The sequence below is a fragment of the Protopterus annectens genome, chromosome 1.part0 (genome assembly GCF_019279795.1).
Source record: "Protopterus annectens isolate FY-2018-M chromosome 1.part0, PAN1.0, whole genome shotgun sequence".
Classification (NCBI taxonomy): domain Eukaryota; kingdom Metazoa; phylum Chordata; order Ceratodontiformes; family Protopteridae; genus Protopterus; species Protopterus annectens.
The window spans coordinates 679,339,870-679,360,421 of NC_056725.1; the positions used below are offsets into that span (position 1 = coordinate 679,339,870).

General features: G+C 40.4%; 1 protein-coding gene across 1 annotated transcript in view; it reads left to right on the forward strand.

The window, feature by feature from the left end:
- The window catches only part of LOC122794026 (ryanodine receptor 1-like), a 2,146,276-nt gene that overhangs the window by 1,707,247 nt on the left and 418,477 nt on the right, over nt 1-20,552 (forward strand). Inside the window, 2 exon segments of the mRNA XM_044062140.1 lie at nt 12,240-12,313; nt 12,875-12,892. Coding sequence (XP_043918075.1) covers nt 12,240-12,313; nt 12,875-12,892 — 92 coding nt within the window.

The following is a 20,552-nucleotide window of genomic DNA, read 5'->3' on the forward strand; positions in this document are numbered from 1 at the left end:
TCAAGCTTGATATTGTTGGGAGGGTCACAGCACAATTACCGTTTTGGAGAGTAGGAGGGACATTTTTCCATCTCTTTCAACTTTCTGGTTTAAAAGCCTGCATTTGTGCTTGTTTCCCACCTTTCCTGTAACTAGTCTACTCCAGATACAGATTTGCTGTATCCAGGACTGTTTGTAAGCTTCTGAGCCCCCCAAGCCTTTCTGTGTTGGAGGGAAGCCTTCTAGCTCATCAGTGGGAGTGGTAAGCACTAGGTAGCCTATCTACCACAAGATCCAGGTACAGATTTTTAGTTTTAGCACTTGAATTTTGCGTATTCGTGCTCAGCACTTGTTCAGAACTTGTTGTTAGCACTAAATAAGCTACAAATTACTGCAGCACTCAACCTTCCTCTTTACCTAGAGAAAAACAGCTCTTATACTCACTTTCCTCACTTGTCTAGAGGAAAGTAGTTTTTTATTCAGGCATGTTCAAGGGTCAGCTCCCAGTGTTCTCTCCTGTCTATCTGATGAATCTGGGCATCTTGAGGCAATGTAGCAATTGCCTCATGTACACAGCAACCCTCTCCTCCTACCACCCAACACCACAACCTGTGAGAGATGCACTTATCTAGCCAAACTGTAGGTAAAGCTCTCTCCAACCAAGACTGAACTTGACAGTCAAGAGGAGAAGGTAAATACTTGCACCACACCACATTCATCACATAGTCCCACTAAACCTACACCACCAAAATCCACACATAGAAACATAAAAACATTCGCAGAGGCTCTCAATAATAATCTGCTCAAGCAACAGAGACCTCCAGTGCAGAAACGCAAGCAACCTCCACCCCCCAACATAACCCAAATGACACATAGCCCACAGACTCAGTGTGCCAATAAACCACAGCCTATAAGGCAAACCAACGTACCCAACACACACTAGTCTTAGGTGACTCTATAGTCAGGCACACTGATGTCCCACTCACCAGGCTAAACAAGGAGAAGGTTACTGTCAGCTGCCTGCAGGGTGCCAGGATCCGCCGCATAACCCACGCACTCAGGTCACTCCACAACAAGTACAAATATGACTCTGTCATTGTCCATGTTGGTGTGAACGACCTAAGACGTACCGCCCTGGACTACATGAAAAGAGACATGGAAGAGCTCTCCAATCTTGTAGCCCAGGCAGGTATGACACTAGCCCTGAGTAGCTTCCTGTCATCACCCAGAATGATACCGCAGTACAAGGACAAAATGATTTGCCAGAGATGGCCTGCACCTGTCGGCCCTGGGATTCCGGATACCAGCTAAGGCTCTTGCTGCCCCTATAGTGCCTTTTTAGGCAAAGTTCAAATGACAAATTCACCACCGTAACAGGAACAGGCAAACAAAAACTGAGGGTAATGCTACTCAGTGCTAGAAGTCTAAATCTCAAAATGCACTCACTCAAGGCACTCCTTAAAAGGGAGAACATCGATATCTGTGCAGTGACTGAGACCTGGTTCAAGGCTCTAGAGAGCACCCCTGCATTCCAGGCTATAACTCATACCACACTTTTCGGCCATCTAACCTGGACCAGAACACCAAAGGCAGAGGTGTGGATATTCCATATTCATTAAGAATATCCACACCTCCAGGCTAGTTGCGCAGCATAATGCATCCGAGGTTATCCAAATACAAATAACTCTGGGCAAAACTGCAATCCAAATTGTAGCTTGCTACAGATCACCCACCATGCCCCAGGATTCCCACTCATCTTTTCTTGATATACCGGAAAATATTAGGGTTCAACCAAACACCATAATAATGGGCGATTTCAGCTACCCCACCATTAACAGGGAAAACTACTCGTGTACCAACTCCTTTGCTCAAATCTTTCTGGAATTCATAAATTCCAATGCCCTGGATCAACTTATCCACACCCCCATGAGGGCAACAATGTTCTACACCTAGTCATTACCAACATGAGTGACCGATGTTCCACACCTGAAGTCAAATCCTGGTTGGTCAGATCCGACCATAAGCTAATCACCCTAGATATCCACATCCCGCCCCCACCCACCATTAAGGAAACCATGGTAAAAAATTTCTCCAAAGCCAACTTCATGCTTCTTAAGACAGAAGTGGTGAACTTCATGACACCCATGCAGATGAACAATACAGTTACAACTGCTAAATCCTACACAAATGCACTCCATAAGCACTTACACGAGTGCATGGATTGTGCTATCCCAAACAGAACCAAGACGCTATCCTCCAAAAAAAAGGAAGCCAATCTGGTGGTCCCCTGCATAAACAAACTCTACAACAAAAGGAAGAAACTGTTGCAAAAGAGAGTAAAATCCCATGAGTGGAGGAGCTCCTTGGTCAGCCTCAGTAAGAAGCTGAGATCCCTTATAAGATCCTCCAAAGCTAGCTACGAAAACAAAATTGCCACTGATTCTAAGGGCAACCACAAAGCATTCTATAGCTATGTCAAGAATCTCAAGAGCAACACCCAGATCTGCTCTGAGAACCAGCTGGTACTGCCAACATCCTGGCAGATAGGTTCAGTGCTAACTTTATCCCCCCTCACCCCCTAAAGGGCCCATATCTATACAGGAAGAATGCAGAATCCCTGTAATTACATCTATGTAGGTAAAAGCTGCACTCTCTAAAACCAAAAACACAGCATCCATGTGACCGGACAACATCCCAGGCTGCGTTTTACACGAACTTCAGAACAAACTGGCTCCCCATCTAAGCACCATGTTCAATCATAATCTCAAGTCAGGCTTTGTGCCCATTGAATGGCACACAGCAACAGTTATCCCACTCCACAAAGGGGGAGCCGCCACTGATCCTGGGAACTATTGTCCTATTAGTCTGATGAGCCTGGTTTACAAGGCCATGGAACGTATCATCATGTAACTCATAAACAAAGACATTGGTAACCTCCAAACTCTGGACACCACCCAGTTCGGGTTTGTGAAAGGCAAATCATGCCTTCTGAACCTGATCAACGACTTTGAGGCAGTCACCAAAGATGTAGACGAGGGTAAGGTGGTTCACACAGCCTATCTTGACCTCGCCAAGGCTTTCGACACCATCCCCTATTCTGGAATTATAGCTAAACTCACTAAACTAGGTATAAATCCCTATGTCACAAGATGGGTTGCCAACTGGCTCACTGACAGAACCCACACTGTAAAAGTTACAGACTCCAAATCTGACTTCAAACCAGTGACAAGTGGTTTACCACAGGGTTCAATCTTGGGACCTCTACTGTTTGGTATCTACTTCTCTGAAGTACAGGCTAACACAGAAGGCCTCTGGCTAACTAAGTTTACAGATGACTGCAAACTAGGAGCCATAGTCGAGTCCCCAAATGATGTGGACATCCTACAGAAGGGCCTCACTGAGACAGATGCCTGGTGTCAGAGGCATGGCCTCAAGCTCAGTGCCAAAAAGTGCATTGTCATCCCCTTTGGTAAAAACTCTGTACCCATGAACTACCACATAAACTGCAGTCTACTTAATGCCAAATGTGTGATAAGAGACCTTGGGACCCAGGTGGACAGTAGTCTCTCCTTTGATAATCACATCACCATAGTAGTCAGGAAATCCTTCTATGTGGCACATCTCATCACAAAAGGGTTCGCATCCAGGAAAAAAGAGGCCATTGTTCCCCTCTACTCGGCACTCATTAGACCCATTGTAGAGTACAACGCCCCTTTTGGAATGTATCTCACAAGACATCTGCAGCAGCTGGAAAGGCCACAGAAGTACCTCACAAAGAGGATTACTGGCCTCAAACAGATGCCCTACACTGACCGTCTCAGAAAACTCCAGCTTTATTCTGTAGCATATCGCCTACTCCGAGGAGATCTCTGCTTAACATATAAAGCTATGTTAAACCCAGAGCTGTTGGACATGCTACACCTAAAGAAATCCCAATCCCTCCAAGCTACATGTTCTAGGGACCTAAACCTTGTCACCACAATAAACAGGACATGCTGGAGGGGTAGATTCCTCTCCCAGAGACTTCCTATACTCTGGAACAAGCTACCCATCTATGTCAAGCAAAGTTCCTCATTAGCACTCTTCAAGAAAAATTTGATGAGTGGATGAGAAATAGGAAATACACCCGGGGATCACGTCTGTGGCTCTGCTCGACAGGGGCACAAAGCCAGGACACCTTGCTGGCTAGGCTTACTTAGGCCCTTGGGCCAATAGCCTAGTACCTACCTACCTATTAACCTATGACAATGTAGTATTGCTTCTCGGTCTCTGAAGTCATGATTGTTTTTACAACTTAAATAGAAAATGCTTTCAGAGTAAAAGTTAGCAGACATTACTTAAAAACTGAAAATTGTAAGGTGGTCCTCCATTTTCAAGAATAATATGTCATTTATATAGACAGAGAAGGCCAAAAACCAACTTGAATTCAGATTGTATGAAGACTCTTTTTCATTTTCTAAGAATATGGCAGACAACAGACATGCTAAATATCAACCCTTCCTAGTGCATATGGTGAGTTGGAGATAAAACAGATTTTACTTGTGACCTTAACCTAAGAACTGGTCCATGTGTTTGTGGACATAGGGAAGCAATTAAACATGTTGGAAGTCCAATTTTAGTAATATTTAAATGAGAAAACCCCATTTAGCCTTAACAAACTAAAGGAATATTTTTACTTGTATTTTCTGGATAAAGGTCATTTTTATTTTAGTTTATATAATATATTTTAAATATCATAAACTATAACTCACGCACTTACATAGTCACACATTTTATGTTGAGTTTGTCTGGATAGGCTAAGCCTAAAACAGTTGTACTTTAAGCTGTTAAAAGGGTTGAAATTCTGTGCATCACTTCTGCTGCAGATAATCACTAGTTATTATTTAATACCGAAATGGGCCCATATAAATGTAAGTAGTGTGGATCCTTACTTGGTTACTGTTTAACTAAGCTGTGCTTTGTTCATTTCCATCCATCACTGGTAAACCATGTCTGTGATTTGTGGAGAACTGAAGCAAAAATTTTGTTTTGAAGTGAGTAAGAATCAGAAGATGCTTACAGAACATGAACATGTTGCATTCTGTCCTGGGTGATGCAATGGGAACATGTTAAATCAGTAAAGTTAGTTTCGGCAAAGATAAAATGTTGGAGTGCTTTTTGCCAGAACTAACTTCTAATTTGCCTCTTTCTCTATTGTTGTGCAGCCTTGGAGTTGGGATATATATATATATATATATATATATATGTGTGTGTGTGTGTGTGTGTGTATATATATTTATTTTATTTTATTTTTATTTTACATTTGTTGACCGGGCTAGTCCAGCTGGATATATGTCCATTTTCAGTGGAGGCCCGGGGAGAAAAGCTCCAATGGTTATAACAAGTTTAGGGAATACAAAAAATAACAAAGCAAAACAAAACAAAAATTGAGCATAAAAGATAAAAAGACTTTAGTATAGGTAATATACATCTCAGAGGAAATATACATAACAAGATAGTGTTCCTAAAAAAGTTATTAAAATAATTGCAATACGCAAATTTGATAATATCAAAACGTAGTGTGAATAATACATAGTTATACTAATATCGATGTCAAAAATATTTATTTATTTTTTTTTTTTATGTAGTATATATGAGATAAGTTATATCCACAAGGATGTTATGTCAGTAGGGAACAGTCAGGATGTAGTAAAGAGAGAAAGAAGTATTGTAGTAGAGGAAAGGAAGAAGAAAGGTTAATCAGGGTTGGTACAGGAGCAAAGCAGTGTTTATTAAGATGGATTCTCAGTTGTTTTTTTAAAGAGTGGAAGTGTGGACAAAGATGAGATATTGGGTGGAAGTTTGTTCCACATTTTGCCAACTGAGTTGGAAAAAAGGCAATCTCCTGCAGCATTATCTGCAGATAAGGCTTGACAAGCCTTATCTGCACTTGACAAGCCTTATCTGCAAAGCCATGGAGAGGATCATAATGGACCTCATAAATAAAGACATAGGGAATTTGCAGACTTTGGATCCATCCCAGTTTGGCTTTGTCAAAGGCAGATCATGCCTTCTAAACTTGGTTGACTTTTTCGAAACAGTCACCAAAGCCATTGATGAGGGAAAGGCAGTCCAAACAATACCACTGGTATCATTGAAAAACTCATCAGCTTAAATGTTAACCCATACATCACAAGATGGGTTGCAAACTGGCTGAGTGACAGAACCCACAGGGTCAGAGTTGCTGGCGCCATGTCAGACTCAAAGCCTGTCACAAGTGGTGTACCACAGGGCTCAGTCCTGGGCCCACTCTTGTTTGGCATCTACTTTTCAAGTACAAGCAAACACAGGAGGGTTATGGCTGACAAAGTTTACAGATGACTGCAAATAGTGGAAAACACATCTGACACAGATATCCTTCAGAAGGGTCTCACAGAAACGGATAACTGGTGCCAGAGCCATGGCCTAAAGTTAAATGCCAAAAATGCATAGTCAAAACAAGGTTACCCCTAGCTACCAAATAGGTGGCAATCCACTGAGCATAGAAAAGTTATCAGGGACCTGGGGACCCAGGTTGATAGTAGTCTGTCATTCGACACCCATGTAGCTAAAGTAGTTAGGAAGACCTTCTACATTGCCCACCTTATCATGAAGGGATTCTCATCTAGATCAAGGAGGTCATAGTCTCCCTATACTCATCACTCATCAGACCAATGATTGAGTACAATGCCCCATTCGAATGTATCTGACCCGACACTTGCAGCAGCTGGAGAGGCCACAAAGTTCCTCACCAAAAGGATAAAGGGTCTCAAACATCTGTCCTATGCTGCCCGACTGAAAGAACTCCAGCTCTATTCAGTCTCAGAGGTGACCTTTGCCTAACATACAAGGCCATGTCAAACCCAGATTTGATGAATATGCTTCACCTCAAAAATCTAGATCCGTCAGAGCCACAAGGGCGGAGACTTAAACCCTATTAATAGGACGCTGGAGGGATAGATTCATCACCCAAAGACTCCTATGCTGTGGAATAAAATCCCGTATATGTGAGGCAGAGCACCGCTGGCCTTGTTCAAGAGAAATCTTGACCAATGGATGGGAGATCGCAGATATACCCCAGGGATTACCTCAGTGTCACTGCTCAACAGAGGCACAGCAAAATAATGGGTATAGTTCCCCATACTAAAGGGAAGCCACAAAACTATGGGCTAGGCTTGTAAATGCCCTCGGGCAGATAGCCTAGTATGAACCTATGAACCTATGAACCTATTATTGGGTTTGGTACTATTAACTAGTAGTTTATCTGAAGAACATAGTTGTTTCAGGTTGTTGTAGGGAGTAAGGAGGTTAGAGAGTATTGGTGTTTTGGATGGTTGATATAGAATGTTGTGAGCTATTAAGAGCTGTTGATAAATGAGCTTGTTAGGAAGTTCAAGCCAGTGTAGTTGTTTTAAGTTCAGGCAGTGGTGTGTTCTAAACTGAGATCCTGTGGCAAATCGAGCAATATTATGGTAAGATGAAGCAAGTTTCTTAAGGTTACGTTTAGAGAGATTAGTGTAAATAGGGGAAGCATATAGAAGGGTGGAGAGGAGGTGAGATTGGGCTAAGGTGGTCCGGGCTTCAGGTGTAAGGAATAATTTGATTCTGTAAAGGGATCCAATCTTTTTGTTAACTACTTTTATTGTGTTGTTGATGTGACAATCAAAGTTAAGATTATTGTCAATAGTAATACCTGGTAGTTTTGTAGAAGAGTCAGGAGTAATATGAGTGTAATCAGTGGAAGTAATAGAAAAGTTTAGGGAAGTAGATTTACGGGTAGGTGAGAACAGTAGTAATTTGGTTTACTTGGGGTTAAGGAGTAGACAACGGTCAGAGAACCACTGTTCAACAGTGGTAAAGGTTTTTTGGGTAAGAGGTTGGAGTTCAGCTTGAGAAGAAGCAGTGCAGATTATAGTGGAATCATCTGCATATTGTATGCAAGTGGTGTTAGGGATAGCTGATTGGAGGTCATTAATAAAGATAGAAAATAGAAGTGGGCCTAGGATAGACCCTTGAGGTACTCCTATAGAGATAGGAAGGAGGGTAGATAGTGAACTTTTCCAGAGTACTGCCTGCTGACGATTTTCAAGATAAGAAGTAAACCAAGTTAAGGAGGAGGGATCAAGTGCATGAGATTTTAGTATGTACAGAAGAAGTTTATGATTAACCATATCAAAGGCTTTAGATAGGTCTATGAAGAGAGAAGATGAGAGATTATTGATGTTACGGTTATAGTTGATGGAGCTGGTAAAGGAGAGTAATGCAGTAGTGGTGCTGTGGGAAGGTCTGAATCCATGTTGACTATTGGCAAGTAGGTTATTATGGAGAAGGTGGTTTAGTAGTTGTTTATGGATACATTTTTCCATGATTTTAGCTATGGGTGATGAGTGCTATGGGACGAAAGTTAGAGAAGTCATTAGACTTGCCCCCTTTGTGTAGGGGAATGATATGTGATATCTTCCAGATAGTAGGGACAATACCCTCCTTTATAGATCTGTTTATTAGGATGGCAATGGGATAAGCAGTGGCTTTGGCTCCTATTTGCAGGTATTCTGCAGGAAGCTTGTCTGCAGATGGGGTGGTAGGTTTTAGTTTTTGGAGTAGAGATTGGATATAGGAGGTAGATACAGGTTGTAGGTGAAGGGGAGGAAGAGTAGTTTTTGAACTAGGTGAGAGTAGTTTAGAAGTGTCAGGAGAAAAGTGGTTTGCAAGAGTTTGGATGGCATTGGTGAAGAAAGAGTTGAAGTCATTGGCTATTTGTGTGGGATTATCTGGGTCAGAATCCTGAGGGTTCGGTATGATTGCTTGGCCTGGGGATAGAAGATTAATACTAGTCCAGAATTTTTTAGGTTCTTTTATGGTGCTTTTCTGTAATTGAAAGTAATAGTTCTTTTTATCTGTCAGAATAGCTTTTTTGGTGCTGTTTCTCAGCTCCCTAAAGTTTTGGTGGTCAGTTTGGTTTTTGGTAGACCGCCATTTATCCCAGGATTTATTTCTGAGAATAATTTTTTGCTTCGTATTCTTGGTTAGCCAGGGTGCTGCTTTAGTTTTGGTTCTAATGGTACGGCTTGGGGCATGGTGATCTAGGATAGATAGGAATGTAAAATTGAAGTATTCAACTGCTTCTTTAAGTGGGAGATGTTTTAGTGGGGCCCAATTACAATGTATTAGTTCAGCTAGAAACTGTGCAGAGTTAAAATGTTTTTTTGTATGTAGAGTTTTATAAGTGGTAGGTAAGGTTAGGTTAGTTTTGTATCTAATGATATAGGTTAGAGAGTGGTCACTAAGATCATCTGGAAGGATGCCCGAGTTGTAGGTTTGTAAGGGAGTATTAGTAAGAATCCAGTCCAATGTGGTTTCAGTATTATTGGTTTTATTAGTTCTAGTGGGACTATTAATGAGTTGTTTGAAGCCATATAGGTTGATATGGGAAGTGGGGTTATTACTGTTACAGGAATGCCAATCTATGTTAAAGTCTCCTAAGACTAGTGTTTCTTGAGGGAGTTTGGTTGATAGTAGGTCAAGGATATGTTGAAGGGTGTTGATATTATTTCCAGGAGGGAGATAAGCACAAATGATATTTATGGATTTAGTAGTATTGACTTGAAGTTTAGAGCTGATTACTTCAGCATTATTGTCTAGGGTAAGAGTCAGATTTAAGGTACTAATTTAGAGTTTTGTTTTATACAGAATTGCTACCCCTCCTCCCTTTTTGGTAGTACGGTCGAGTCTAATGATGTTATAACCAGATGGGGTGATTTCACTGTCATTAATTGAAGGCTTTAGCCAAGTTTCAGTTAAACATAAAATATCAAATTGATAGACTTCTAGAAGGGCATGAAGTTGACTAGTTTTGTTACAGATATTTCGTATATTGAGATGGGCAATAGAGAGAGAATTGGTGGGTTTAGAGAATGAGAGAGATGTAGTTTTGGTTTGTATTTTGTGTGTAATGGTTTTATTGTGATGTGGGCCTGGATTAGGGTGAATATCTCCATCTAGTAGAAGGTGGAGGAGTATGAAATATTTTTGTTGGGGAAGTTTATAGGAGGAGTCAAATATTTTCCTGGATCTGGGTTCCTTAAATTTGAAGTGTGCTAGTCTATTGTATTTGGCTAATAGGTAGTTGGCTTGTGTGGTTGGGTTTAAGAAGGTAGGAGATAAATGTGATGTAGAGGTAGAGGTGTATTTTGAAGGAATTGAAAGAGAAGAATTCAGTGGGTGTTCGTAGGAGGTTAAGAGGTAAGTAGATATAAGAGAAGATATAAGTAACAGACAGATACGTGTTTTAAGCTGTGGATGGATGGATGATATAGGCATATTACGTTATATGGAGGTTAGTAAATAGGTGAGATATAGTTTAAAGGTGTGGTGTGGGGTAGATGTGAGAGAAGGAAGATAGGGGAGAAGGTGGGTTTGTAAAGTAGTGGGAGAGGTGTTAAGATAAGGGAGGAGCTAGGTTAAATTAGTGGGTGTGGTGTTGCGAAAGAGGGTTGGGTTAGTTAGGGATGTTAGAAATCTGATTGGAGTGAACTGGATAGGGTGTGTCTATTATTGGTATAAATGTAGGACCTCTGGGGGCGGGTGGGAATTGGGGGCAGGGTAGGGGAGCGGAGTGAGCCCGCAGGGCGAACGGAGCGGGTAGAGACAAGAGAGTGAACTACTAAGGAAGGCAATCAGTGGAGTGAGAGAATTTAGCAGGTAAGGTAGAAAGTGAGGAAGAAGTAGAGGTAAGTAAACAGGCTGGTATAAGGAAGATATACCTAACAGAGAGGTAGAGTATAGAAAGTAAGTTGTAGGAAAAGGGAGGGAGATGTACAAGAATGTCTATAAAGAGAAGGAATTGAGAGAAAGAAACAGGGTAGGGAGGTCTAATAGAGAAATAAATGTAATGAGGTGAGATACAGATTGGTAGTGGTAAAGCGCCACCTAGTGGACAGTAACTGATTGTGACTGAAAGTTCATATACAAGGGTATCAGGCTATGAGAGAGGGAGTTAGGTTACTTTTAAAAGCAGAGAGTATTGGCTGTTTACAAGCGTTAGGTAAAAGGATCAAAACAGGAAAACTGGGGAGGTAGTAGGCTGCTGGCTATCCTAAATAGGGAACTTGCCTAGCATAACAGGGAATTCTTAGTCCTGAAATTAGTGAAACAATGGTCTATTATCCAGAACAGCACATACTTTCACTATCTTAATAACACGGGCCTCTCAGGGAGCAGGAGGGTAGTTTCTTTTGTTTCAGGTTGCTGTTCTTATAATTCCAGAAAGGTGAGTTTCAGGTATTAGTTACTTGAATTTACTTGTGCTGCAAGCTGGATAGAATGGAAAGAGAAAATAAAGTAAGGAAGATTATACAGAGATTAGTAAGCAAAAAGGAAAGCAGGTTTAAAGAATACAGTTCTATAAAATTTATACTAAACAATTACAATACTAATCTTCTTTTAAGTCATACGTTCATAACACACATAACTTGCTTGTAAGCAACAACGATAACATATATATATATATATATATATATATATATATATATACACATACACACCGCGGTGGTACGGCGGTAGCATTGTTACCTCACAGCAAGAGGTTCTCCCATTCAATTCTCGGCTTGGCTTGGGAGTGCCTTCTGTGTGAAGTCTGCATTTCCTCCCCGCGGTTGGGTAGCGTTTCGAAAGACATGCGTGCGTAAATGGGTGCGCCTTCGTTGAAGGTTGGGTGTCGAGCTGGCACCTCGGTGTTTCTTAAAAATCTACTGCCAATCATTAGCGGACCGGAGTTCCACTGTGGTGACCCCTTACCAGGAAAAGCCGAAAGACAAACAACATATATATATATATATATATATATATATATATATATATATATATATATATATATATATATATCATATGGGGATTACCCGGGCTTGCCCCTTGCAAAAAAAGTTGTTGCCTTAATGTTCACTTAAGGTAGCTGTGGTGAGAAGGTTTTGAACTTTTTATTGTCACTGAAACTATCTTCTGCAAGTTGACATGACTCCAGTGAACCATGCTTGGCAAAGGCAGGACAACAGCTGTATCTCATGTTGTTTCTACAGGAGATAATGAAATGCATAGCTTAGTATTCATCAGATGTGTTCACTGGACCAACAGAGGAGTTTATTTGCACATTAGAAGCATTTAATGTTTCACGCAGTTGAAGTGTGTTTAGAATGTTGAAAGAAAGTTTGAAGATGTATTTCAAAATGTATTATTAATACCCACAGCGTGCTTGACCTTAATGCTTTTGAGAGACAAAACAAGGCCGAAGGCCTGGGAATGGTAACCGAAGAAGGAACAAGTAAGTATAAAATATATTTTCACTATTAATAACAAGTCATGTGTAAGAAAATTACCAAAATATTTACTGTTCCGTTGTTGCGTAATTTCCAGTCAGTGAATCGTTTGTAATGTGACTATTGAACATCTGATCGCTGCTTCTGAGTGTGATCATTATTCTTTCATGCCATACATAACTTACTCCATGCTGAAAATAATTTCTAACTTCATTAAGAAAATGTTACAGCATAATACCGAGTTTTATTTTACCCACTAAATACTTTGATTTATTGTGTTAAAATTAATTGTGATGTATATACCATAGTGCTTTCCAGTTAATAAAATTTAAACTAGAATAAAGCATTATGGTTACTCAAGCAAGAAACAATAATTAAAATTAATATATGTGTTCTTATTAATAAGGTTTTACATTAATTAATTTTAATATTTTAATAACATTTCTTCCTTGCTGTGACCGGGTTGATTTTTGTGTGAGACTCACCTGATGTTTCCCTCCTTCCTTTTTTTTTTTTTTCTTTCTCCGTGTTCAATTTTGTGTTTTGTTTTGTTCACTGATTCCCAGTCATCAAGCGTGAACCTGGTAAAGATTCCTCTGACTTAAGTGCATCTGTTCTGTTCTGCTTTATGCAATCATGTAAATCTAACACAAACTTGAGGCTGATCAAACAGAATGAAGACATATATGATAACACTTGACATTCATTACAGACTTTTGATATTCTTTTTTATTTAGACATCGGACAGTAGTCCACACATTTCTTGCTGGTAAGATATTAAGAACTTGACAGGTAGAAGTGGGGAGGGGGTGTCAGAGGTTGTCCTGTTGGGGCTGTAGTGTATTACAACACTTAAATGTTATAAGAAGAATGGCGTGAGACATGTAGCAGGAACATATGTGATACATTATTCATTTTATTCCATGTGGTTTGAGCCCGTAATATACGATTTCACAGCACACCGTATTTGCTCTAGTCTATTAATGTAGTATTTTAAAAACATAGATATAGCCAGTGCTGCTAGAACCAAATCATCATGTTGATATTGGTGTATAATGTACGTTTTAACTGAACCTGCTGCTAGCTTTCTGGCATTTGCACAGAGGTATATAGCAGCAGTATGCAGAAAAGCTAAATGACAGAAAAGTATGCAGCTTGCTAAGGAAACCATCTTGCTGATAAATATGTATTAGTTTAATTCAAATGCCTCATATGTACAGTTTGGTTTAGACTGTTGCTTTAGTAATTACAAGGTATGTAGCGGCTATGAAAAATGGAAATGTGACTTTGCACACATGATGGGAAGGACTGTTATACTCTGTTTATGAAAGGGAAATGTGCATTCAATAGGGATAGAGTAATATATTACTTTGGGATGGCAGACAGCCTTTTCTTACATTAGGCATGCTTTTGAATTATTTTGGACCTTGGCTTTTGAAAAATGGCATGAAATTAATATCTAGCAGTCAGAGGTGGGAATATTTTATGCTGCTGATTGTAATATTGGCACCATTGTGTGTTATTGACAGAAATCTGCATAATTTTGTATAGAAACTTCAGACATTCAAGGGTACATTAGTGTGACTATACATGTAAAGCATTACTGCATTGAGAAAAGACATACACAGATATATATTAAAGTCATCAGACGAAAATAGAGTTAATATTAACTTATAAAGGTGAGAAAGATAATCTGTACAAATCTGAGGAAAGAAATAGGAGGGGAAAGTGAAATCTGAGAAGAGCCAGGTCCTACAACTAAATTGTAGGAGAAAGGACTTATAGGAGGTTACCAAGACTCAGAAATGAATAGTGAAGCATTAGAAAAAGGGAAGGAGAGAAAAGTAGATGCCAATAAATTATCCAAGAAAACTTGTGTTTAAGGGCAAATTTAAGTAATGTGCCTTTCACAAAAGTATTTTGAATCTGACAGCAAGGGGCATAAATAAAAGAAATAGCAAAATCAGGTTAGAAATTGTGACTTTGTAATGAATGTTTTTAATTACTGTGTTTTTGATGAAATAAATGGATACTATATTGTGGCACTCAGGAGCAGCAAAGACAGGACATCATATAGGTGTCATCTCTTTATGTCAGCTACACTTGGTTTTGTAATATTTGCTACAGAAGTTAGGAAAACATACGAGTATAAACCATATAAACATATTCCTTAAATATGAAGAAAAGAATCATTATTTGTATTATATTCTGAGGCTGTTAAGAAAAATGCCTTAAATATTGATTTTTTATGTAATTTAAGTAGGCTCAGAATAGTGGTTACTGAAAAGACTGTTTTTGATGGTGAGACTGTAATCCATTGAGACTGAGTTCAGCTTTCATTTTAGATAGTTCTCCAATCTCTTTCATTTGGTCAGCCTCAGTGTTTGGGCATTTCTCAGATCTGTATGGCATGTGAAGCAGTGAAGCCATGTTATGCTTGTGTGGTAATTTGGGGTCCTCTGATTGAGCAGGTGAGTGCATCCACTTGTGTGACCATGAGATAGATGGCTTCAGAATGTTGCTAACCAACCACTAAATGAGTGCTTTAACCAAACACAACAGATATGCTTGCTATTTAACATTTACCTTAACCAGTCAAAACAGGGCTGCAAAGAAACCCAAATAATTATACAATTTAAGCATTTTATTGATGGAATATAGCGCTGTTTCAACTTTTGATTCTTTTGTTCTGAACTGCATAGTGGAAGACAGTTTCTTTTTAATGTTTAAACAGAAAGTGTATAATGTATTTGCTACAAAAGTTAGAAAAACATATGAGCATAAACCATATAAACAGATTCCTTAAATATAAAGAAAAATCCTTATCATTTTCATTATATTCTGAGGTGGTTGTACCTGTGTCCCTTTTTCATTCCTTCTTTATCAACTCCATAGCTGCCATCACAGCAAAATTCTCTCAGAAAAACTACTCCACTTGCCAAACACCAACACCTAGATCTCCCACTCACCCCCCCCCACTCACACCCAACTCTCACCAACACCAAATACCCTTCCCTCTTCTACCTTTACTCTAAAACCTATCCCAACCTCAACTGTAAAACGACTTCTACACAAGCTAAAACCCTGCTCCATTGCCCGTGATCATTTACCATCAGAATACCTAAAAATTGCTACTGACAGTATCTCTTACCCCATTAGCATACTTCTAAATAGATCCATCCTTGAGTCCCACGTTCCAAAAACCTGGAAAAAAGCCTTCATTGTCCCTGTCCATAAAGGCGGCAATCAAACCAACATCATAACTTCCGATCCATTGCAATTCTTTCTCCTGTGTCAAAAATCTTAGAAAAATGCATCAACATTCAACTCTTCCGCTGTCTTCTTGACAACCAAATACTTTCACCCTCACAACATGGGTTTATACTTGACCACAGCACTACAACTGCCCTTCTGTCTTTTATGGATGCAGTAAACAGAGACCATAACACTGGCAAAATTCTCTCCACCCACTTTCTTGACCTTTGACACTCTTTCTCACCCTTTACTCCTCTTCCAACTCTCTAACATCGGTCTCCCCCACACTAAACTGGTTCTGTACCTACTTAAATGAAAAACAACAGGCTGTTAGATGGCAAAACTCCATCTCTTCTTCCCTCAACACCCCCACCAGCATTCCCCACGGTTCTATACTTGGACCAATCCTATTTAGCATATTCAAAAACAATTTCCAGTCATCACTATCCCAAGGATCTGTCATTCATTATGCAGAAGACTCAACTATTGTCTGCTCTGCCAGTTCTATCTCTAACTTACTTTTGCTAACTCAAAAGGCTTTCTCCTCCACTGAATCTTGGATGCACAAAAGACACCTAACCCTTAACCCAAATAAAACCAAAATCATACTCTTCACCTCTAAGAAATCAGTCTGCTTAGACAAAACTGAGTTTACCATCTTTTCTCCTATGAACACATGAAATTCGACCAGCATATAGAACACAACATTCGCAAAACACATCTTAAACTTTGCATCCTTTATAGACATAATAGGTTCATAGGTAGGTACTAGGCTGTCAGCCCAAGGGCCTACGTAAGCCTAGCCAACAAGGTTCCCTGGCTTATGCCACCCAAGAAAGTTATTTTCCTGTGCCACTGTCGAGCAGAGACACAGAAGTGATCCTCGGGTGTATTATCTATTTCCCATCCACTCATCAGGATTTTTCTTGAAGAGTGCTAAAGAAGATTTTTGCTTGACATAGATGGGTAGCCTGTTCCAGAGTATGGGAATTCTCTGGGACAGGAATCTATCCCTCCAGCATGTCCTGTTTATTGTGGTGACAAGGTTTAGGTCCGTAAAGCATGTAGCTCGGAGGGATTGGGATTTCTTTAGGTGTAGCATGCCCAGCAGCTCTGGGTTTGACATAGCTTTATATGTTAGGCAGAGATCATCTCAGAGTAGGAAATATGCTACAGAATAAAGCTAATCCCTCCAGCATGTGTCCTGTTATTTGTGGTGACAAGGTTTAGGTGCAAGAAGCATGTAGCTTCGGAGGGATTGGGATTTCTTTAGGTGTAGCATTTGACATAGCTTTATATGTTAGGCAGAGATCATCTCAGAGTAGGAAATATGCTACAGAATAAAGCTGGAGTTTTTTTAGGCGGTCAGTGTAGGGCATTTGTTTGAGGCCAGTAATCCTCTTTGTGAGGTACTTCTGTGGCTTTTCTAGCTGCTGCAGATGTCTTGTGAGGTACATTCCAAAAGGGGCATTGTACTCTATAATGGGTCTAATGAGTGTCAAGTAGAGGGGAACAATTACCTCTTTTTTCCTTGATGAGAACTCTTTTATGATGAAGTGTGCCATGTAGAAGGATTTCCTGAGTACTGTGGCAATGTGACTATCAAAGGAGAGACTACTGTCCACCTGGGTCCCAAGGTCTCTTATCACGAATTTGGTGTTAAGTTGATTGCTGCCTATGTGGTAGTTCATGGGTACAGAGTTTTTACCAAAGGGGATGACACTGCACTTTTTGGCATTGAGCTTGAGGCCATGGCTCTGACACCAGGCATCTGTCTCAGCGAGGCCCTTCTGTAGGATATCCACATCATTTAGGGACTTGACTATGGCTCCTAGTTTGCAGTCATCTGCAAACTTCGTTAGCCAGAGGCCTTCTGTGTTAGCCTGTACTTCAAAGAAGTAGATACCAAACAGAAGATGTCCCAGGACGGAACCCTGTGGTACTCCACTTGTCACTGCTTTGCAGTCAGATTTGGAGTCTGCAGCTTTTACAGTGTAGGTTCTGTCAGTGAGCCAGTTGGCAACCCATATTGTGATGTAGGGATTTATACCAAGTTTAGTGAGTTTAGCTATAATTCCAGAATGGGGGATGGTGTCGAAAGGCTTGGTGAGGTCAAGATAGGCTGTGTGAACCACCTTACCCTCATCTACGGCTTTGGTGACTGCCTCAAAGAAGTTGATCAGGTTCAGGAGGCATGATCTGCCTTTCACAAATCCGAACTAGGTGGGATCCAGAGTTTGGAGGTTACCAATGTCTTTGTTTGTGAGTTCCATGATGATACGTTCCATGGCCTTGCAGACCAGGATTGTCAGGCTAATAGGTCGATAGTTCCTGGGATCAGTGGTGGCTCCCCCTTTGTGGAGTGGGATAACTGTTGCTGTGCGCCATTCAGTGGGCACAAAGCCTGATGCGAGGCTATTATTGAACATGGTGCTTAAGTGGGGAGCCAGTTCATTATGACGTTCGTGTAAAATGCATCCTGGGATGTTGTCCAGTCCCATGGATGCTGTGTTTTTGGCTTTAGAGAGTCCAGCTTTTACCTGTGTAGTTGTGATTACAGGGACTCTGCATTCTTCTTGTATGGATATGGGCCCTTTAGGGGGTGAGAGGGGGGTAAAGTTAGCACTGAACCTGTCTGCCAGGATGTTAGCAATATCAGCTGGTTCTGTAATTTTCGTGCCTTTGTTCTGTAACTCAGAGCAGATCTGGGTGTTGCCATCGAGATTCTTGACATAGCTATAGAATGCTTTATGATTGTCCTTGGAATTAGGGTCTATATTAGATCAGCGAACGCTTAAAAAAGCGAACGCTGATTGATCGACCTTATGTAAGCGAAAGTTTACAATCTCGAACTGTCATATCAGCGATTTTTTTCCTAGGGAAAAAATTGCTGATCCAAAACACATACACACAACACAAGCACATCAAACAACAGAAATCCACACACATACACCTAAAATCTGACACCTAACCCTACACTAAACTATGCACACACCACTAACTATCCACTTACCTTAACCCAAACCCTAACCCTAAGGTCCGTCACTATCGCACACTCACCTCACCCGCTCCCTAACCCTAACTCACCTAAACCCGCCCTAACCCTCACGTCCACACAATCGCACACATACCTAACCCGAGCCCTAACCCTAACTCACCTAACCCACTCTAACACTCACATCCACACAATGGCACACTTACCTGAATCCGACCCGTAACTTTCCACCACAGCACTGAAAATACCGAAGCAACAGAAATGGACAACCAAATTCTTTCCCTAGGAAAAAATTTGAGTTTCTGTTGCTTCGATATAGGTTCATAGTACCACAGGGTATAAATATTTTTAACATTCGCTAAAATAAGGTTGATCAATCAGTGTTCGCTTGTTTAAGCGTTCACTGATCTAATATAGACCCTTGGAATTAGTGGCGATTTTGTTTTCATAGCTAGCTTTGGAGGATCTTATAAGGGATCTCAGCTTCTTACTGAGGCTGACCAGGGAGCTCCTCCACTCATGGGATTTTACTCTCTTTTGCAACAGTTTCTTCCTTCTGTTGTACAGTTTGTTTATGGCAGGGGACCACCAGATTGGCTTCCTTTTTTTGGAGGATAGTGTCTTGGTTCTGTTTGGGATAGAACGATCCATGCACTCGTGTAAGTGCTTATAGAGTGCATTTGTGTAGGATTCACCAATTGTAACTGTATTGTCCATCTGTATGGGTTTCATGAAGTTCACCACTTCTGTCTTAAGAAGCATGAAGTTGGCTTTGGAGAATTTTTTTTACTGTGGTTTCCTTAATGGGAATGGTGAGTGGGGGCGGGATGTGGATATCAAGGGTGATTAGCTTATGGTTGGGTCGGACCAACGAGGAGTTGACTTCAGGTGTGGAACACCGGTCACTCATGTTGGTAATGACTAGGTCTAGGATATTGTTGCGCCTGGTGGGAGTGTGGGTAAGTTGATTCAGGGCATTGTAGTTTATGAATTCCAGAAAGCGTTGAGCTAAGGAGTTGGTACACGAGTAGTTTTCCCAGTTAATGGTGGGGTAGTTGAAGTCGCCCATTATTAGGGTGTTTGGTTGAACCCTAATCTCACTTCCTAAGCCCATCTACAAAAATAACCCTAGCTACAATATGCCTACTACCGTCTCTTAACTATGGCGCCCCTCTACTTACCAATATCCAAAGCTCCAATAAATCTAAACTTAAGACATATTACAATAAAATTAACAAATTCTCAACTAACTCTAAATACTCCACCCATCACTGCACTGCTCTTCCATCACCAAAATGGCTTGAATTACCAAACTACCTCTCCTACTTGCAACTAACCACAGCCCACAAAATACTCTTCAAATCCCAAAACTGTCCTGCCCCCAGCTCAGTATTCAAGTACTACCACCCAAACAGGCCATCAGAATTTCATGCAGGTTCACAAACCTAACCTCCCACCTGGACAGCTTCTTTACTCCTTCTAAATAGCCAAGAATTGGAATGCTCTGCCTCTATCTATTAGAAAAACTCTTAATCCCACCCAGTTCAAAACTTCCCTTCATAACCACCTTTCCTCATGCTGAAAGTGTACCTGCACCAAACCCCCTAGAATATATATGTCTCCCCATCTCCTGTCTTCACTGTTTCCATGTGAGATAGTATAATTATATGTGAGGTTTATTGACACAATAGTTATGTAGATCATTGTATTATGCTGATTGTTCAGACTATATTTTATTTAGAATATTTATTTTGTTAATTTCACTTATAGTTCTTTTTTTTTTTGTCTACACCTTGTATATATTTTTGTAGTTTCAATTTTTGTAATTCAAACTGTGTGGAGCTTTTCCCACCGGGTCTCCACTGAAAATGGGTTCTGTTGGCCCAGTGGACTTTCCCGGTAAACAAAATTCAAATAAATAAATAAAGTTAAATTCAATAAATATTGATTTTATTTGTAATTACTGAGCTCTTTGTAGAAGTTTCTAAAAACAT